The following is a 19,179-nucleotide window of genomic DNA, read 5'->3' as shown; positions in this document are numbered from 1 at the left end:
TTCATCTTCTCTCAGGGTGGGCATTGTTTAATGCACTAGTGTGATTATAGTGTGAACTATAATAAGTCTCTATAACTCTATAATAAGCGTGTTCATCTTCCCTCAGGGTGGGCATTGTCTAATGCACTAGTGTGATTATAGTGAACTATAATAAGCCTCTATAACTCTATAATAAGCGTGTTCATCTTCTCTCAGGGTGGGCATTGTTTAATGAACTAGTGTGATTATAGTGAACTATAATAAGCCTCTATAACTCTATAATAAGCGTGTTCATCTTCTCTCAGGGTGGGCATTGTTTAATGCACTAGTGTGATTATAGTGAACTATAATAAGCCTCTATAACTCTATAATAAGCGTGTTCATCTTCCCTCAGGGTGGGCATTGTTTAATGCACTAGTGTGATTATAGTGAACTATAATAAGCCTCTATAACTCTATAATAAGCGTGTTCATCTTCTCTCAGGGTGGGCATTGTTTAATGCACTAGTGTGATTATAGTGAACTATAATAAGCCTCTATAACTCTATAATAAGCGTGTTCATCTTCTCTCAGGGTGGGCATTGTTTAATGAACTAGTGTGATTATAGTGAACTATAATAAGCCTCTATAACTCTATAATAAGCGTGTTCATCTTCCCTCAGGGTGGGCATTGTTTAATGAACTAGTGTGATTATAGTGTGAACTATAATAAGTCTCTATAACTCTATAATAAGCGTGTTCATCTTCTCTCAGGGTGGGCATTGTTTAATGAACTAGTGTGATTATAGTGTGAACTATAATAAGTCTCTATAACTCTATAATAAGCGTGTTCATCTTCCCTCAGGGTGGGCATTGTTTAATGAACTAGTGTGATTATAGTGAACTATAATAAGCCTCTATAACTCTATAATAAGCGTGTTCATCTTCCCTCAGGGTGGGCATTGTTTAATGAACTAGTGTGATTATAGTGTGAACTATAATAAGTCTCTATAACTCTATAATAAGCGTGTTCATCTTCCCTCAGGGTGGGCATTGTTTAATGAACTAGTGTGATTATAGTGAACTATAATAAGTCTCTATAACTCTATAATAAGCGTGTTCATCTTCCCTCAGGGTGGGCATTGTTTAATGAACTAGTGTGATTATAGTGTGAACTATAATAAGTCTCTATAACTCTATAATAAGCGTGTTCATCTTCTCTCAGGGTGGGCATTGTTTAATGCACTAGTGTGATTATAGTGTGAACTATAATAAGTCTCTATAACTCTATAATAAGCGTGTTCATCTTCCCTCAGGGTGGGCATTGTTTAATGCACTAGTGTGATTATAGTGAACTATAATAAGCCTCTATAACTCTATAATAAGCGTGTTCATCTTCCCTCAGGGTGGGCATTGTCTAATGCACTAGTGTGATTATAGTGAACTATAATAAGCCTCTATAACTCTATAATAAGCGTGTTCATCTTCCCTCAGGGTGGGCATTGTCTAATGCACTAGTGTGATTATAGTGAACTATAATAAGCCTCTATAACTCTATAATAAGCGTGTTCATCTTCCCTCAGGGTGGGCATTGTTTAATGCACTAGTGTGATTATAGTGAACTATAATAAGCCTCTATAACTCTATAATAAGCGTGTTCATCTTCCCTCAGGGTGGGCATTGTCTAATGCACTAGTGTGATTATAGTGAACTATAATAAGCCTCTATAACTCTATAATAAGCGTGTTCATCTTCCCTCAGGGTGGGCATTGTTTAATGCACTAGTGTGATTATAGTGTGAACTATAATAAGCCTCTATAACTCTATAATAAGCGTGTTCATCTTCCCTCAGGGTGGGCATTGTTTAATGAACTAGTGTGATTATAGTGTGAACTATAATAAGTCTCTATAACTCTATAATAAGCGTGTTCATCTTCTCTCAGGGTGGGCATTGTTTAATGAACTAGTGTGATTATAGTGAACTATAATAAGTCTCTATAACTCTATAATAAGCGTGTTCATCTTCCCTCAGGGTGGGCATTGTTTAATGAACTAGTGTGATTATAGTGAACTATAATAAGTCTCTATAACTCTATAATAAGCGTGTTCATCTTCTCTCAGGGTGGGCATTGTTTAATGAACTAGTGTGATTATAGTGTGAACTATAATAAGTCTCTATAACTCTATAATAAGCGTGTTCATCTTCCCTCAGGGTGGGCATTGTCTAATGCACTAGTGTGATTATAGTGAACTATAATAAGCCTCTATAACTCTATAATAAGCGTGTTCATCTTCCCTCAGGGTGGGCATTGTTTAATGCACTAGTGTGATTATAGTGAACTATAATAAGCCTCTATAACTCTATAATAAGCGTGTTCATCTTCCCTCAGGGTGGGCATTGTTTAATGCACTAGTGTGATTATAGTGAACTATAATAAGCCTCTATAACTCTATAATAAGCGTGTTCATCTTCCCTCAGGGTGGGCATTGTTTAATGAACTAGTGTGATTATAGTGAGCTATAATAAGCCTCTATAACTCTATAATAAGCGTGTTCATCTTCCCTCAGGGTGGGCATTGTCTAATGAACTAGTGTGATTATAGTGTGAACTATAATAAGTCTCTATAACTCTATAATAAGCGTGTTCATCTTCCCTCAGGGTGGGCATTGTTTAATGAACTAGTGTGATTATAGTGTGAACTATAATAAGTCTCTATAACTCTATAATAAGCGTGTTCATCTTCTCTCAGGGTGGGCATTGTTTAATGAACTAGTGTGATTATAGTGTGAACTATAATAAGTCTCTATAACTCTATAATAAGCGTGTTCATCTTCCCTCAGGGTGGGCATTGTCTAATGCACTAGTGTGATTATAGTGAACTATAATAAGTCTCTATAACTCTATAATAAGCGTGTTCATCTTCCCTCAGGGTGGGCATTGTCTAATGCACTAGTGTGATTATAGTGTGAACTATAATAAGCCTCTATAACTCTATAATAAGCGTGTTCATCTTCCCTCAGGGTGGACATTGTTTAATGAACTAGTGTGATTATAGTGAACTATAATAAGCCTCTATAACTCTATAATAAGCGTGTTCATCTTCTCTCAGGGTGGGCATTGTTTAATGAACTAGTGTGATTATAGTGAACTATAATAAGTCTCTATAACTCTATAATAAGCGTGTTCATCTTCCCTCAGGGTGGACATTGTTTAATGCACTAGTGTGATTATAGTGAACTATAATAAGCCTCTATAACTCTATAATAAGCGTGTTCATCTTCTCTCAGGGTGGGCATTGTTTAATGAACTAGTGTGATTATAGTGTGAACTATAATAAGTCTCTATAACTCTATAATAAGCGTGTTCATCTTCCCTCAGGGTGGGCATTGTTTAATGCACTAGTGTGATTATAGTGAACTATAATAAGCCTCTATAACTCTATAATAAGCGTGTTCATCTTCCCTCAGGGTGGGCATTGTTTAATGCACTAGTGTGATTATAGTGAACTATAATAAGCCTCTATAACTCTATAATAAGCGTGTTCATCTTCTCTCAGGGTGGGCATTGTTTAATGAACTAGTGTGATTATAGTGAACTATAATAAGCCTCTATAACTCTATAATAAGCGTGTTCATCTTCCCTCAGGGTGGGCATTGTTTAATGCACTAGTGTGATTATAGTGAACTATAATAAGTCTCTATAACTCTATAATAAGCGTGTTCATCTTCCCTCAGGGTGGGCATTGTTTAATGCACTAGTGTGATTATAGTGAACTATAATAAGCCTCTATAACTCTATAATAAGCGTGTTCATCTTCCCTCAGGGTGGGCATTGTTTAATGAACTAGTGTGATTATAGTGAACTATAATAAGTCTCTATAACTCTATAATAAGCGTGTTCATCTTCCCTCAGGGTGGGCATTGTCTAATGCACTAGTGTGATTATAGTGTGAACTATAATAAGCCTCTATAACTCTATAATAAGCGTGTTCATCTTCCCTCAGGGTGGGCATTGTTTAATGCACTAGTGTGATTATAGTGAACTATAATAAGCCTCTATAACTCTATAATAAGCGTGTTCATCTTCCCTCAGGGTGGGCATTGTTTAATGAACTAGTGTGATTATAGTGAACTATAATAAGTCTCTATAACTCTATAATAAGCGTGTTCATCTTCCCTCAGGGTGGGCATTGTTTAATGAACTAGTGTGATTATAGTGTGAACTATAATAAGCCTCTATAACTCTATAATAAGCGTGTTCATCTTCTCTCAGGGTGGGCATTGTTTAATGCACTAGTGTGATTATAGTGTGAACTATAATAAGCCTCTATAACTCTATAATAAGCGTGTTCATCTTCTCTCAGGGTGGGCATTGTTTAATGAACTAGTGTGATTATAGTGTGAACTATAATAAGTCTCTATAACTCTATAATAAGCGTGTTCATCTTCCCTCAGGGTGGGCATTGTCTAATGCACTAGTGTGATTATAGTGAACTATAATAAGCCTCTATAACTCTATAATAAGCGTGTTCATCTTCTCTCAGGGTGGGCATTGTTTAATGAACTAGTGTGATTATAGTGAACTATAATAAGCCTCTATAACTCTATAATAAGCGTGTTCATCTTCCCTCAGGGTGGGCATTGTTTAATGAACTAGTGTGATTATAGTGTGAACTATAATAAGTCTCTATAACTCTATAATAAGCGTGTTCATCTTCCCTCAGGGTGGACATTGTCTAATGCACTAGTGTGATTATAGTGAACTATAATAAGCCTCTATAACTCTATAATAAGCGTGTTCATCTTCCCTCAGGGTGGGCATTGTTTAATGCACTAGTGTGATTATAGTGAACTATAATAAGCCTCTATAACTCTATAATAAGCGTGTTCATCTTCCCTCAGGGTGGGCATTGTTTAATGCACTAGTGTGATTATAGTGAACTATAATAAGTCTCTATAACTCTATAATAAGCGTGTTCATCTTCCCTCAGGGTGGGCATTGTTTAATGAACTAGTGTGATTATAGTGTGAACTATAATAAGTCTCTATAACTCTATAATAAGCGTGTTCATCTTCCCTCAGGGTGGGCATTGTTTAATGAACTAGTGTGATTATAGTGAACTATAATAAGTCTCTATAACTCTATAATAAGCGTGTTCATCTTCTCTCAGGGTGGGCATTGTTTAATGAACTAGTGTGATTATAGTGTGAACTATAATAAGTCTCTATAACTCTATAATAAGCGTGTTCATCTTCCCTCAGGGTGGGCATTGTTTAATGAACTAGTGTGATTATAGTGTGAACTATAATAAGTCTCTATAACTCTATAATAAGCGTGTTCATCTTCCCTCAGGGTGGGCATTGTTTAATGAACTAGTGTGATTATAGTGAACTATAATAAGCCTCTATAACTCTATAATAAGCGTGTTCATCTTCCCTCAGGGTGGGCATTGTTTAATGAACTAGTGTGATTATAGTGTGAACTATAATAAGTCTCTATAACTCTATAATAAGCGTGTTCATCTTCCCTCAGGGTGGGCATTGTTTAATGAACTAGTGTGATTATAGTGTGAACTATAATAAGCCTCTATAACTCTATAATAAGCGTGTTCATCTTCCCTCAGGGTGGGCATTGTTTAATGAACTAGTGTGATTATAGTGAACTATAATAAGCCTCTATAACTCTATAATAAGCGTGTTCATCTTCCCTCAGGGTGGGCATTGTCTAATGCCCTAGTGTGATTATAGTGAACTATAATAAGCCTCTATAACTCTATAATAAGCGTGTTCATCTTCCCTCAGGGTGGGCATTGTTTAATGAACTAGTGTGATTATAGTGTGAACTATAATAAGTCTCTATAACTCTATAATAAGCGTGTTCATCTTCCCTCAGGGTGGACATTGTCTAATGCACTAGTGTGATTATAGTGAACTATAATAAGCCTCTATAACTCTATAATAAGCGTGTTCATCTTCCCTCAGGGTGGGCATTGTTTAATGCACTAGTGTGATTATAGTGAACTATAATAAGCCTCTATAACTCTATAATAAGCGTGTTCATCTTCCCTCAGGGTGGGCATTGTTTAATGCACTAGTGTGATTATAGTGAACTATAATAAGTCTCTATAACTCTATAATAAGCGTGTTCATCTTCCCTCAGGGTGGGCATTGTTTAATGAACTAGTGTGATTATAGTGTGAACTATAATAAGTCTCTATAACTCTATAATAAGCGTGTTCATCTTCCCTCAGGGTGGGCATTGTTTAATGAACTAGTGTGATTATAGTGAACTATAATAAGTCTCTATAACTCTATAATAAGCGTGTTCATCTTCTCTCAGGGTGGGCATTGTTTAATGAACTAGTGTGATTATAGTGTGAACTATAATAAGTCTCTATAACTCTATAATAAGCGTGTTCATCTTCCCTCAGGGTGGGCATTGTCTAATGCACTAGTGTGATTATAGTGAACTATAATAAGCCTCTATAACTCTATAATAAGCGTGTTCATCTTCCCTCAGGGTGGGCATTGTTTAATGCACTAGTGTGATTATAGTGTGAACTATAGTAAGCCTCTATAACTCTATAATAAGCGTGTTCATCTTCCCTCAGGGTGGGCATTGTTTAATGAACTAGTGTGATTATAGTGAACTATAATAAGCCTCTATAACTCTATAATAAGCGTGTTCATCTTCTCTCAGGGTGGGCATTGTTTAATGAACTAGTGTGATTATAGTGTGAACTATAATAAGTCTCTATAACTCTATAATAAGCGTGTTCATCTTCCCTCAGGGTGGGCATTGTTTAATGCACTAGTGTGATTATAGTGAACTATAATAAGCCTCTATAACTCTATAATAAGCGTGTTCATCTTCCCTCAGGGTGGGCATTGTTTAATGCACTAGTGTGATTATAGTGAACTATAATAAGCCTCTATAACTCTATAATAAGCGTGTTCATCTTCTCTCAGGGTGGGCATTGTTTAATGAACTAGTGTGATTATAGTGTGAACTATAATAAGTCTCTATAACTCTATAATAAGCGTGTTCATCTTCCCTCAGGGTGGGCATTGTTTAATGCACTAGTGTGATTATAGTGAACTATAATAAGCCTCTATAACTCTATAATAAGCGTGTTCATCTTCCCTCAGGGTGGGCATTGTTTAATGCACTAGTGTGATTATAGTGAACTATAATAAGCCTCTATAACTCTATAATAAGCGTGTTCATCTTCCCTCAGGGTGGGCATTGTTTAATGAACTAGTGTGATTATAGTGAACTATAATAAGCCTCTATAACTCTATAATAAGCGTGTTCATCTTCTCTCAGGGTGGGCATTGTTTAATGCACTAGTGTGATTATAGTGAACTATAATAAGCCTCTATAACTCTATAATAAGCGTGTTCATCTTCCCTCAGGGTGGGCATTGTTTAATGAACTAGTGTGATTATAGTGAACTATAATAAGCCTCTATAACTCTATAATAAGCGTGTTCATCTTCCCTCAGGGTGGGCATTGTTTAATGCACTAGTGTGATTATAGTGAACTATAATAAGCCTCTATAACTCTATAATAAGCGTGTTCATCTTCCCTCAGGGTGGGCATTGTCTAATGCACTAGTGTGATTATAGTGAACTATAATAAGCCTCTATAACTCTATAATAAGCGTGTTCATCTTCTCTCAGGGTGGGCATTGTTTAATGAACTAGTGTGATTATAGTGAACTATAATAAGCCTCTATAACTCTATAATAAGCTTGTTCATCTTCCCTCAGGGTGGGCATTGTTTAATGAACTAGTGTGATTATAGTGAACTATAATAAGCCTCTATAACTCTATAATAAGCGTGTTCATCTTCCCTCAGGGTGGGCATTGTCTAATGCACTAGTGTGATTATAGTGAACTATAATAAGCCTCTATAACTCTATAATAAGCGTGTTCATCTTCTCTCAGGGTGGGCATTGTTTAATGAACTAGTGTGATTATAGTGAACTATAATAAGCCTCTATAACTCTATAATAAGCGTGTTCATCTTCCCTCAGGGTGGGCATTGTTTAATGAACTAGTGTGATTATAGTGAGCTATAATAAGCCTCTATAACTCTATAATAAGCGTGTTCATCTTCCCTCAGGGTGGGCATTGTCTAATGCACTAGTGTGATTATAGTGAACTATAATAAGCCTCTATAACTCTATAATAAGCGTGTTCATCTTCCCTCAGGGTGGGCATTGTTTAATGCACTAGTGTGATTATAGTGAACTATAATAAGCCTCTATAACTCTATAATAAGCGTGTTCATCTTCTCTCAGGGTGGGCATTGTTTAATGCACTAGTGTGATTATAGTGTGAACTATAATAAGTCTCTATAACTCTATAATAAGCGTGTTCATCTTCCCTCAGGGTGGGCATTGTCTAATGCACTAGTGTGATTATAGTGAACTATAATAAGCCTCTATAACTCTATAATAAGCGTGTTCATCTTCCCTCAGGGTGGGCATTGTTTAATGCACTAGTGTGATTATAGTGAACTATAATAAGCCTCTATAACTCTATAATAAGCGTGTTCATCTTCCCTCAGGGTGGGCATTGTTTAATGCACTAGTGTGATTATAGTGAACTATAATAAGTCTCTATAACTCTATAATAAGCGTGTTCATCTTCCCTCAGGGTGGGCATTGTTTAATGCACTAGTGTGATTATAGTGAACTATAATAAGCCTCTATAACTCTATAATAAGCGTGTTCATCTTCCCTCAGGGTGGGCATTGTTTAATGAACTAGTGTGATTATAGTGAACTATAATAAGCCTCTATAACTCTATAATAAGCGTGTTCATCTTCCCTCAGGGTGGGCATTGTCTAATGCACTAGTGTGATTATAGTGTGAACTATAATAAGCCTCTATAACTCTATAATAAGCGTGTTCATCTTCCCTCAGGGTGGGCATTGTTTAATGAACTAGTGTGATTATAGTGAACTATAATAAGCCTCTATAACTCTATAATAAGCGTGTTCATCTTCTCTCAGGGTGGGCATTGTTTAATGCACTAGTGTGATTATAGTGAACTATAATAAGTCTCTATAACTCTATAATAAGCGTGTTCATCTTCCCTCAGGGTGGGCATTGTTTAATGCACTAGTGTGATTATAGTGAACTATAATAAGTCTCTATAACTCTATAATAAGCGTGTTCATCTTCCCTCAGGGTGGGCATTGTTTAATGAACTAGTGTGATTATAGTGTGAACTATAATAAGCCTCTATAACTCTATAATAAGCGTGTTCATCTTCCCTCAGGGTGGACATTGTTTAATGAACTAGTGTGATTATAGTGAACTATAATAAGCCTCTATAACTCTATAATAAGCGTGTTCATCTTCTCTCAGGGTGGGCATTGTTTAATGAACTAGTGTGATTATAGTGTGAACTATAATAAGTCTCTATAACTCTATAATAAGCGTGTTCATCTTCTCTCAGGGTGGGCATTGTTTAATGAACTAGTGTGATTATAGTGTGAACTATAATAAGTCTCTATAACTCTATAATAAGCGTGTTCATCTTCCCTCAGGGTGGGCATTGTTTAATGAACTAGTGTGATTATAGTGAACTATAATAAGTCTCTATAACTCTATAATAAGCGTGTTCATCTTCCCTCAGGGTGGGCATTGTCTAATGCACTAGTGTGATTATAGTGAACTATAATAAGCCTCTATAACTCTATAATAAGCGTGTTCATCTTCCCTCAGGGTGGGCATTGTTTAACCCTCAGGGGACCACAAACGCGCCCGCGCGTTTTGCTCGTTTTTTTTTTTTAGCAATGAAAATAAACACCAAATGCTCTGTTAATTTTGATCTTTCATTTTCGTGTAATACATCAATCGATCCTGTTCAGTTTCTATTTTTTTTCTGTATACTCACAATAAAAATAAAGTGTTTTGCTTTTTGACAAATAAAGAAAAATTAACATGATGCGATTTCTGCCTTCCCTCTGTCCGTGAACTCCCATTTGAAACGCGTTCGAAAATGATCAATAACTCCGCGAAAATTTAGTCAAACAGGCAAACAGACCCACGGGCATAAAGCTTGAGATCGCATCTGTTAAAAGAAGTAACTTATATAAAAAACAAATATTCTCAGTTTTTGTAATCTGTATAAAAAGAGAGCGACTCCAGTCGAGCTCATTAGGAGTTCATTCACAGTAATGTGACCACTCCCCGGAGAGCGCGTGCTATTCAAACGCAAATTCTGAGGGGTGTGAAACGCCCATCAGCTGTAAACACAGCGCGTCGCGATCGAGTGAGGCATAATATAGCCTACCTTATGGAGAAACGATTCCTCAGAACAGTGCTGATGAGGAGCAATATCTCCTGATATGAGGAGCAGATCCCGCTGCGCTGAGGAGTGAGGTAGGCTGTTTTCTTTTCTCACGTGTGGAATAACGTTATGGAATAACGTTAGTGTAGGCCTATGCAAACCGCAAAAAGATGAATCGCATTTCTATAATATGACTCGCCTTTCTGTGAGATGAATGAAGGGGACATATTTGTAAAGACTGTTTAGCCTGAATATGAATCGCGTGTCTGTGTGTGAAAGAATAAACTGCTTTGCTATAGCCTACTGAGATGAGTAAAAATCCACTGGAATATGTTGAAAAAAATGTATTTGTATAAGCAACGTATTAAACTGCAAAAAAAAAATAAATACTATTTTTGTCAAAAATAAAGTCATAGACTAAGATGTTAGATGTTCCAATGTTGGCTATATTCAAACTAATGAATACATATGATAAAATTTAGGCCTATAATCTTTTTTCTTTTTTTTTTTTTACAAAGAAAGAGTACACTTGAAATATTGTTGAAATTGTAATTATTGTTGTAATTGTAACATTTTTAATAAAATAGCAAAACATATTTACAAGAGAAATGTAAGCGAAATCTTAAATGGTCAATATAAGTCTTCTTCTAAATACATCTTTTGTCGTTGCATTGTGGCTCAGTCAGTGTCACACCTGAATGAATGGCTCATTAGGCAGTCATTATGCAGAATGGGTGGGGAGATTATGCAGAGATTATGCAATCTAAGGTGTAAACTACTCCTCCCCCTTGCATATTGGCTTTCCAAGCAAAACCTGTTTTACACCATTTAAATCAATGTATTTTTTTTTTGTGAACGATAAAGCAAAACTATTTTCACATAATTTTGAAGCTAGAACACAAAGGGACAACATCCATTAGTCAAAAGTCTTGTGGACACATATTTAATATGTGTTTTGTGGTCTTAATTCAGCAACTTTCATTTTAATTTTTTCCAATAACCACGCATAAACATTATTCTCTTAAAAATACAAACATCTACATACAAGTTGCTCGCATATTATGGTAGCCCTGTTTGTGCTATATAGAGTGAATTTACACCTTTGCCATTAACATGTTTATAAATAACTGAAAAAAGCACAAATGTCAAGGCATGTCAGAACATCTCAAAGGCCCCCAAAACAATGTGGTCCCCTGAGGGTTAATGCACTAGTGTGATTATAGTGAACTATAATAAGTCTCTATAACTCTATAATAAGCGTGTTCATCTTCCCTCAGGGTGGGCATTGTCTAATGCACTAGTGTGATTATAGTGAACTATAATAAGTCTCTATAACTCTATAATAAGCGTGTTCATCTTCCCTCAGGGTGGGCATTGTCTAATGCACTAGTGTGATTATAGTGAACTATAATAAGTCTCTATAACTCTATAATAAGCGTGTTCATCTTCCCTCAGGGTGGGCATTGTCTAATGCACTAGTGTGATTATAGTGAACTATAATAAGTCTCTATAACTCTATAATAAGCGTGTTCATCTTCCCTCAGGGTGGGCATTGTTTAATGAACTAGTGTGATTATAGTGAGCTATAATAAGTCTCTATAACTCTATAATAAGCGTGTTCATCTTCCCTCAGGGTGGGCATTGGCCAGAGTGTGCAGGCTCATTGGCAGCAGTGTGAGGAGGGCTTTACGGCCTGTGGCACTCAGGAGGAACAGGTTGGTGGACTTTTTAAATTAATTTAATGAATAATGAATAATAATAATAATAATAATATATCAGGCTACAAAGCTGTACTGTAATTCTCCAGGAGAAAGCGGTGAGACAGCATTTAGCAGCAGGAGTCATAGTTGAGGCTCGAGGGAAATGCCTTGCTCAGTCACATTAGTTATTGTCCTCCTCAGGAGAAGAAAATAAACAATACTAGAGCGACTGTGGAGCGCTCACCCTGACCGGGATGTAGTGGCGCGGGCGTGCGGTGGTTAGCACTGTCGCCTCACAGCGAGAAGGTCGTGGGTTTGAACCTGGGTCGTTCCAGGCAGGCCCTGGCATTCGCCCATCACAGTCAGCCGGACGTCCCTCACCAATACACCATCCTTGCTTCTAAGGGCTTAGATTTGGGGAGTGACGAAACTCTTAGCCCATGACACTGCACAATAGTGGGGCCATGACAACTAGACAACAATATATTTTAATAGGTTTGATATTTAAAAAAAAAAAAATGTATTGACGATGTATAGTTGATTGGTGGGGGGGGGGGGGGGGGGGGGGGGGGGGGGGCACACACTCATCACTATGTTGAATACATACGCTAGAAGAAGAAGTAATAATATACTGCAGGGGTCTACAAATAAGTTTTTAATCAGAGCAATATCTTCTTGGATGAGAATATAAGCCGTAATATTACATTGCTGAGGCATGTTGTTTGGTTAGCTCAGTTGGTTAGGTGCAGGGCTTGCAACCCAAGGATTGGGGGTTTGATCCCAGCTTTGGATGTTTTTTTTCTCTCTCTCTCTTCAACAAATGAATTCTGCAGCGAATGTTTCTCAGATCACAGCATGTGCGGCACTGTTTGTGTTTCGGTGTTTGATCCGCACCCGTCGACCTGCTTTTGCACTTCCCCAGTATCTCCAGGCAGAGGACATCTAGGGGAATCGTATTCTGACGGCTCTTTCAGAGCGGTGTCCAGCCGGCTACAGACTCTTTAATGTCCTTCAGAGTTCTTCAACGTAAAAGCTCAGTTCAACTTCAAATAGAAGACAGCAATAAACAAGCTTTCTCGCTTTTATTTTGTAGGCAAAACCACTAAAGAGTAAGTGATTATGTGAGTAACTGTTGCTGCCATGGCTGAGATCTACTTCAGCTCCACTATCACAGTATTTATTTATATCTTATGCCGCCATTAAAGCACCATAATCTGGCAGCGGGCCAGATATTATTGTTGGCGGGCAGTTTTGGCGAGGGTCCATAATCACAGAGAGAATGAATGTGTTTCCCTTGTCAATGTTTGTATAAACTTTATTTAATGTGTGGTTTATAATGGACTGTGGTGCAGAAACAGTGGCAGTGTTTCACACTATTGGCTCACATTTCCCATGTTGTCTGTTAGTGGCCAAGTCACAATAACATGTGGTTTTACTGAATAATTAAGTAAATACAATTTCTTAATAAATATACCAAAAGAAACCTCATTTCTTGACTGGCCACTCTCTGCTGTCTCCGTTTGTGCTGTGTCAGCCACCGTAGCTGACCTACGCTAGGGCCCTATAATGTCCGCGATCATGGAATTGGCTAATTAACGCGGAATCTAGTGTCAATGCGGAACTTCGCGGAATCATAGGCGCCGATTTATGTTTTCCTCCGTGGGTGCTCATGGGCGCACGCCCTTTGAAAAAAAAAAAAAAAAAAAGTAGTCAAAAAATGTTTGCATTTCAGAACCTTAGGAAATGGACAGCGGCCGACACGAACACACACACACACACCTATTTACTTGATAATAAAGCCGTAAAGTAGGCTATCTTTCAACTTAGGTCAGTGCCACTTCTCACAAATACAGACCGGATTGGAGATGAAAAGTTTAAAGGATAATGTCGGTATTTAGCACTTTGAGTCTCTTTTCTGGTTTGTTTTGGATGAACTAGAGTGGCGGACAGAAATGTTGACGATGGGTCCTGTCTCGATTTTTTGACTCTTTTAGAATCGCCTTTGACTGCTTCAGAGTGGCTGTCTACCGGCATGCACAAACATGTCCTTAAAACAACCCTTAACGTTCGTTTTCAAAACTGTGCAACTCAACGAGTGGTTAGTGGTGTTCGTTGATGTTCCAAAACAAGTAGCGTAGCGAAATACAGTTTCTGACACGACACGTAACCGCGATCATGATTGGTGGATAGGATATGGAGCAGGCGACTGACAGCGACATAACCAATCACAGTGTGACAGACGCTTCACATATCACCAACTGCAATGTTTAATTTTAAATGAATCTAGCCTACTGGCAGTCTGGCACACGTGGGTGCTCGGTATTTTCCGTGGGTGTTCGAGCACCGGAGCACCCACGGTATCGGCGCCTATGCGCGGAATTGTACATATTTGGAATAAAATTCTGTTTTTTGTGTGGGAGAAAAACGTATGTCTGAGGAAAATCGCATATTACTGAAAGAACGAGCAAAGAGAGAGGCCCGGTCTCAAACTGTCTTGCTCTCTCTCTCGCCCTCGCGCTTATTAATCTAAATCAACTAGAGCATTCGGGTATTGCCGTACGTGAAGCATTCGGGTATTTTTTTCCTGAATTAGGCTACCGCTGGGTGTGAATTGTGAATACAAGTCTGCTTATGACACGTCCGATTCGCGATCTTTGAAGCGATTCACTTTAATGAATGGTTAAAGCAACTGCTCTGTCCAACACTGAATCGGTTCGGTGTATAACAAAATCAGTAACTTTACAATAAGGTTTCATTATTAAACTCTAGTTAACTAGATCAGTTAACATTAACTATTAATAAACTGCACTTCTACAGCATTTATTAATCTTTATTAATGTTAATTTCACCATTTAGTAGCCTACATTATTTAAATGAAAAGTTGTATTTGTTAACATTAGTTAGCTTAATGCACTGTGTGAAGTAACACAAAAAAACAGGGTTAGAGTTAACTAAGATTAACAAAGATTAATAAATACAGTGTGTTCAGGGGACAGGCAGCTAGCGGATAGTGAGGAGATGTTTGCGGTATGTGAAAAAAAATATTTTGGCCTAAAAAGGACAGATGGTTGCAATTCACTACCCTCACCACTAGATGCCACTAAATCTTACACACTGAACCTTCAGGAGAACAATGTGGGCTTTAAACACTTCATCTCCTGCATTCTGGGGGATTTTTCTGCACTGTTCATTGAGGAAATGTCTATTTATATAAAAGGAAACACAATATTCAGGTGACAATTCAAAAAATAAAACTATAGTGTAATATAGTGCTGTAAGGCTCTGTCTGCTCCCTGTCACACACACCGCTGGACAGCTCTCTCTCTCCTGTACTACGCTGTCTGATCCAAATATGGTAATTTCCTTTTTATCAGCAACCAATCGTGAAAGTGAAAGGGCTGAATGCGCAGTCTCATTGGCTGATGATAAATCTTTAAAGCCTGTTTTCTCACAATGACTTTTCTCTCATTCTCCAAGTCTGAAATCTCCACTTCAGTCGCACCGATATACACCAAACTTTCCAGTCTTGTACCTAGTTATATTATGAAGACATTTACTGAGGGATTTGTAAATATATTATTCCTAGCCTGATTAATATAACATTTTATTCCAAAAAACATTTTTTTAAGGCTACAGTATTTTCTGATTTACAGGAAAACAAAAGTAGATATCCATAAATCCCTCTGTATTTTTTCACCATCTAATATGTGAACACAATGAAAAAATAATTTTTAACCTGGCTTTATCCAATACTCAGATTTTGTTTTTTAAAATATATGCAAATTAGTGCATATTTAATTAGAAATATCCTCATTTGCATATTTAAACATTAAATTACAGAAAACTTGTAATACACTTTTTCCTCATCTTAATGTATGTAATCAACTGTGAAAGTTTCATGGTGATATCTGCTAGTTAAAGATTGTACCCTATTCACCTGTAGTGTCTCGCCTTAAATGTCATATATATGTTAATTTTCCAGCATGTTGATGAACAGAAGATGAGTGCCTCAGAGATCTCACACAGCTACAGCCGAACACTTCTGGTCATGGCTGAGAAAGAGAAGCCAGCCGAGGACAGAGTCCAGCAGGAGTCCAGCGTGGATCCTCATTACTCAGCAACAGTCAGCACAGAACGCCTGTTCAATGGCTCATGTGGACCAGAAGCAGACCAGTATGACCACCAGCAGATCCTCATTATGCAGGATGACCCGACTGTCAGGAGAGCTGCTGCTTCACTCTATGAGAAACGTCCAGCAGTGACCTCTGTCTACGCTCTTGATGAACACCAGAGACCCAGACTGGTCCACGGAGCCCCTGTGCCTCTGTCAGAGGACAGCCGACTGACGCTGGTAGGCCACGGTGAGAGAGACGGCTCTGGAGAGACGAGACTGGCAGGGTACACGGCTCGAGACGTGGCCAGAATCATTCAGCACACCTTCAGGACGGGCCACAGGATCAGAACGACCAGTGTGGTGGCCTGTGAGGTGGGGTCAGATGAAGAGTTTGCTGAAGCCCTGCTGAGGGAGCTCCGTGAGACGGCCCACATCGAGACCGAGCTGCACCTCAGGAGCGCTGTGCTCCAGGTCCGACACACAGGAGAGATCATCACCCAGGAGATCTCCGAGGAAGGGCTGCAGTGGAGACAGAACGATGGCAGCAAGAAGGTGGTGGCAACCCTGGACAGGAACGGAGACGTAATTATCAGAAATGAGCCTGGCAGCAGAGGAGAGCAAGTCTTTACTCAGGAAAGAAACTTTCTAATGCCCCCAAAAATCACAGTTACCAACAAATACGGCTGGCCTGATGAGCCTGATAAGCCACGCAGATTTATTGACCAGAATGTTTTTGACGCGTTAATCGATGCTAAAACTGCTGTTAATGAACTTGAAGCTCTGTCCTGGGCCTTCTTTCATGAACACCTGGACCCTCCACAAAGAGTAAACACAGACACCCTGATCATAAACCAGAATATTGTAATAGGGGTAAATAAAATACAAGACAAAAAACAGTCGAATAACATTCGGTGGATAGCTCAGCCTGAACTAAAGGATGTTCTTTCCGTGTGTTATGAGATTAACACAGCAGGAGATGTCAGAAGTATCATCCGTCATTATGCAAAGGATGGAGAAAATCACTTCACACACCTGATGGTCAGAGACTGGATATACGTTGTTCATCCTGAAGATCTGTATGTGTATCCAGTTGGGAAAAGGCTTGACCAAAATAAAGATAATGTGGGTACAGTCAAGGAACTTATTGAGACACAGACAGACAAAGTAGATTACAGATACATTCGAGATCAAAATACAAATAAAAAAAATTATCCTTATTATGTGCTATCTTTTTTTCTTGAAAGAAAGATAAACAATATTGAGCTCAAGGACACCACATATTTCACTGCATCAGTTATAGCTGAATCTGCTCGAAACTTCCGGACATTTCCTCTGATTCTTATGGCCGTGGAAATGGTTGAAAACAACAAAGAGATAGGAAAGAATTTTCTTTGGGAAGAGCATTCGATGGCAGCAGGAGGGAGTTGGATTAACAAGCCCCTACGTGGATTTAGAGGCTCAGCTACACCTGTTTCCAGCACACCAACTGCTTCCACTAGTCAGTCTGAAGCCTCCTCAAGTACTGAGTCTAAGCTTGAAGCAGTCATACGCAGAGAAGTCAAACTGTATAATTCGTGGATAAATACATTAGGTGGTGGGGTATTGAATGCTGAAAAGGTACGCGCGATGGCAGAAAAGTTCCAGTTACCTGAAGATGAAGTAGTTAAAAACTACAACGATTTTAAAGACAGAATGAATATAAACCCAGTGTAGCTTCATCATCCGGCTCATAAGGAGCCCACACTGACGGCTACGAGACTTTCCCAGAGCTAAAGGTGGCGTAGCAGACCTCCCATGGCCACACCATCAAGAAGAACGACACAGCCATGTCTAGTGCGACTCTTTAACCGGGGAAGACTTACTGTTTAATGGTTTTTTCTTTATTAATTTTCTTTATAATTTCATGATGTTTTAGTGTAGTCAGACTGTGTGTGCACTTGTGTGCTGAGCAGAGAGAGAGTTATAGTTAGCTTAGAGGTAATGTCCACTAGCAGAGATGATCCAGTGATGAAGATGATGAAGATGTGTAGAGCTGCTCTTAGCGAGAGAAGGGATGTTTCAGCTGATGCAAATGCTCATATGTACATCACTAATGTATACACTGGGAAACAGCTCTTAATCACTAATGTATACACTGGGAAACAGCTTCTTAATGTGGATAGAGGATAGTGTCCCATGTGAAAGCATGGGGTAACCTCCAATGTTAAACACAAGCATTAGCTGTACAACATGATTCTCTATACCTCTCTCTGTGATGTATATAAGCTTTACTGTACCACCTCAGAGAAACATGAAGGCATGAGAGGAGACATAGAGATGATGGGATGAGGAAGGAGGAACCCAGAGGAGCCGTTTACAGCTAGCATGATGGGGAATGAAGACCTCCTCTCATGTAGCCTTATATTCGTATATGCCTGTTTCTCTCTGTCTGACACACGATGACACATGTATACATAATAAATCTCTTGGCAAAAGTAACTGGTGTAGCTTCTGTGATTCAACACTGTAACGAATACGACTCTGGGTAAATATGAATTAGCTCAAGAATATGGGGAATCTTGGGAATATTAATATTTATGACTCATGGTCATAATTCATAAGTCGCATGTACATTTATTTTATCAATTTTCGAGATTACCTCGTTCTGTAACTGGTCTGACCAACATTTAATTCGTCCAGCGAGTAGATGTAAGGTCAGTACAGTTAAGAAGGGGTATTCACAAACTCCACTAAAGTTTAGGTTCTGGCCACGAACATTAAACTTTATTGAGTTTATTAATTAAAACTACTGAATGTAGTCTAATATCGAGCTTGTAGCTTAAGATCTTTTGTTTCAGTGACTTTAGAATGGTGGGCTTTCAAACACAGAGACAGTGAAAAGTATTTATGAATTTTAATAAATGCAAAACTAGAGATTATATGAGTTACGAATATAAACGTACGTAAAAATACAAAACAATAAAACAAACACACATTTAACCAAACAAGAAAACACGTGATCAGGATAACATGAAATGAAAGAAAGAAAGAAAGGCAGAGAAGGGGAAAATAATAATTACATACAGAAAACCTAAATTCACGAGACAACCTGGAAAGCAGT

At 38.2% G+C, this 19,179-nt stretch overlaps 1 protein-coding gene across 1 annotated transcript in view; it reads left to right on the top strand.

Annotated features, from left to right (window-relative positions):
- Positions 1 to 18,549, top strand: part of LOC307157246 (uncharacterized protein) — a 53,618-nt gene extending 35,069 nt beyond the window's left edge. Inside the window, exons 4-5 of the mRNA XM_079869109.1 lie at positions 11,899 to 11,980; positions 15,948 to 18,549. Of these exons, the coding sequence (XP_079725235.1) occupies positions 11,899 to 11,980; positions 15,948 to 17,792 (1,927 nt within the window). The 3' untranslated portion in view covers positions 17,793 to 18,549. The remainder of the gene's footprint in view (positions 1 to 11,898; positions 11,981 to 15,947) is intronic.
- The last annotated feature ends 630 nt before the right edge of the window (positions 18,550 to 19,179 follow it).

This window comes from Squalius cephalus (genome assembly GCF_949319135.1).
Source record: "Squalius cephalus genome assembly, chromosome: 4".
Taxonomy (NCBI): Eukaryota; Metazoa; Chordata; class Actinopteri; order Cypriniformes; family Leuciscidae; genus Squalius; species Squalius cephalus.
The sequence above is the reverse complement of the archived record's forward strand: the minus strand, read 5'-3'. Positions and strand labels throughout refer to the sequence as shown.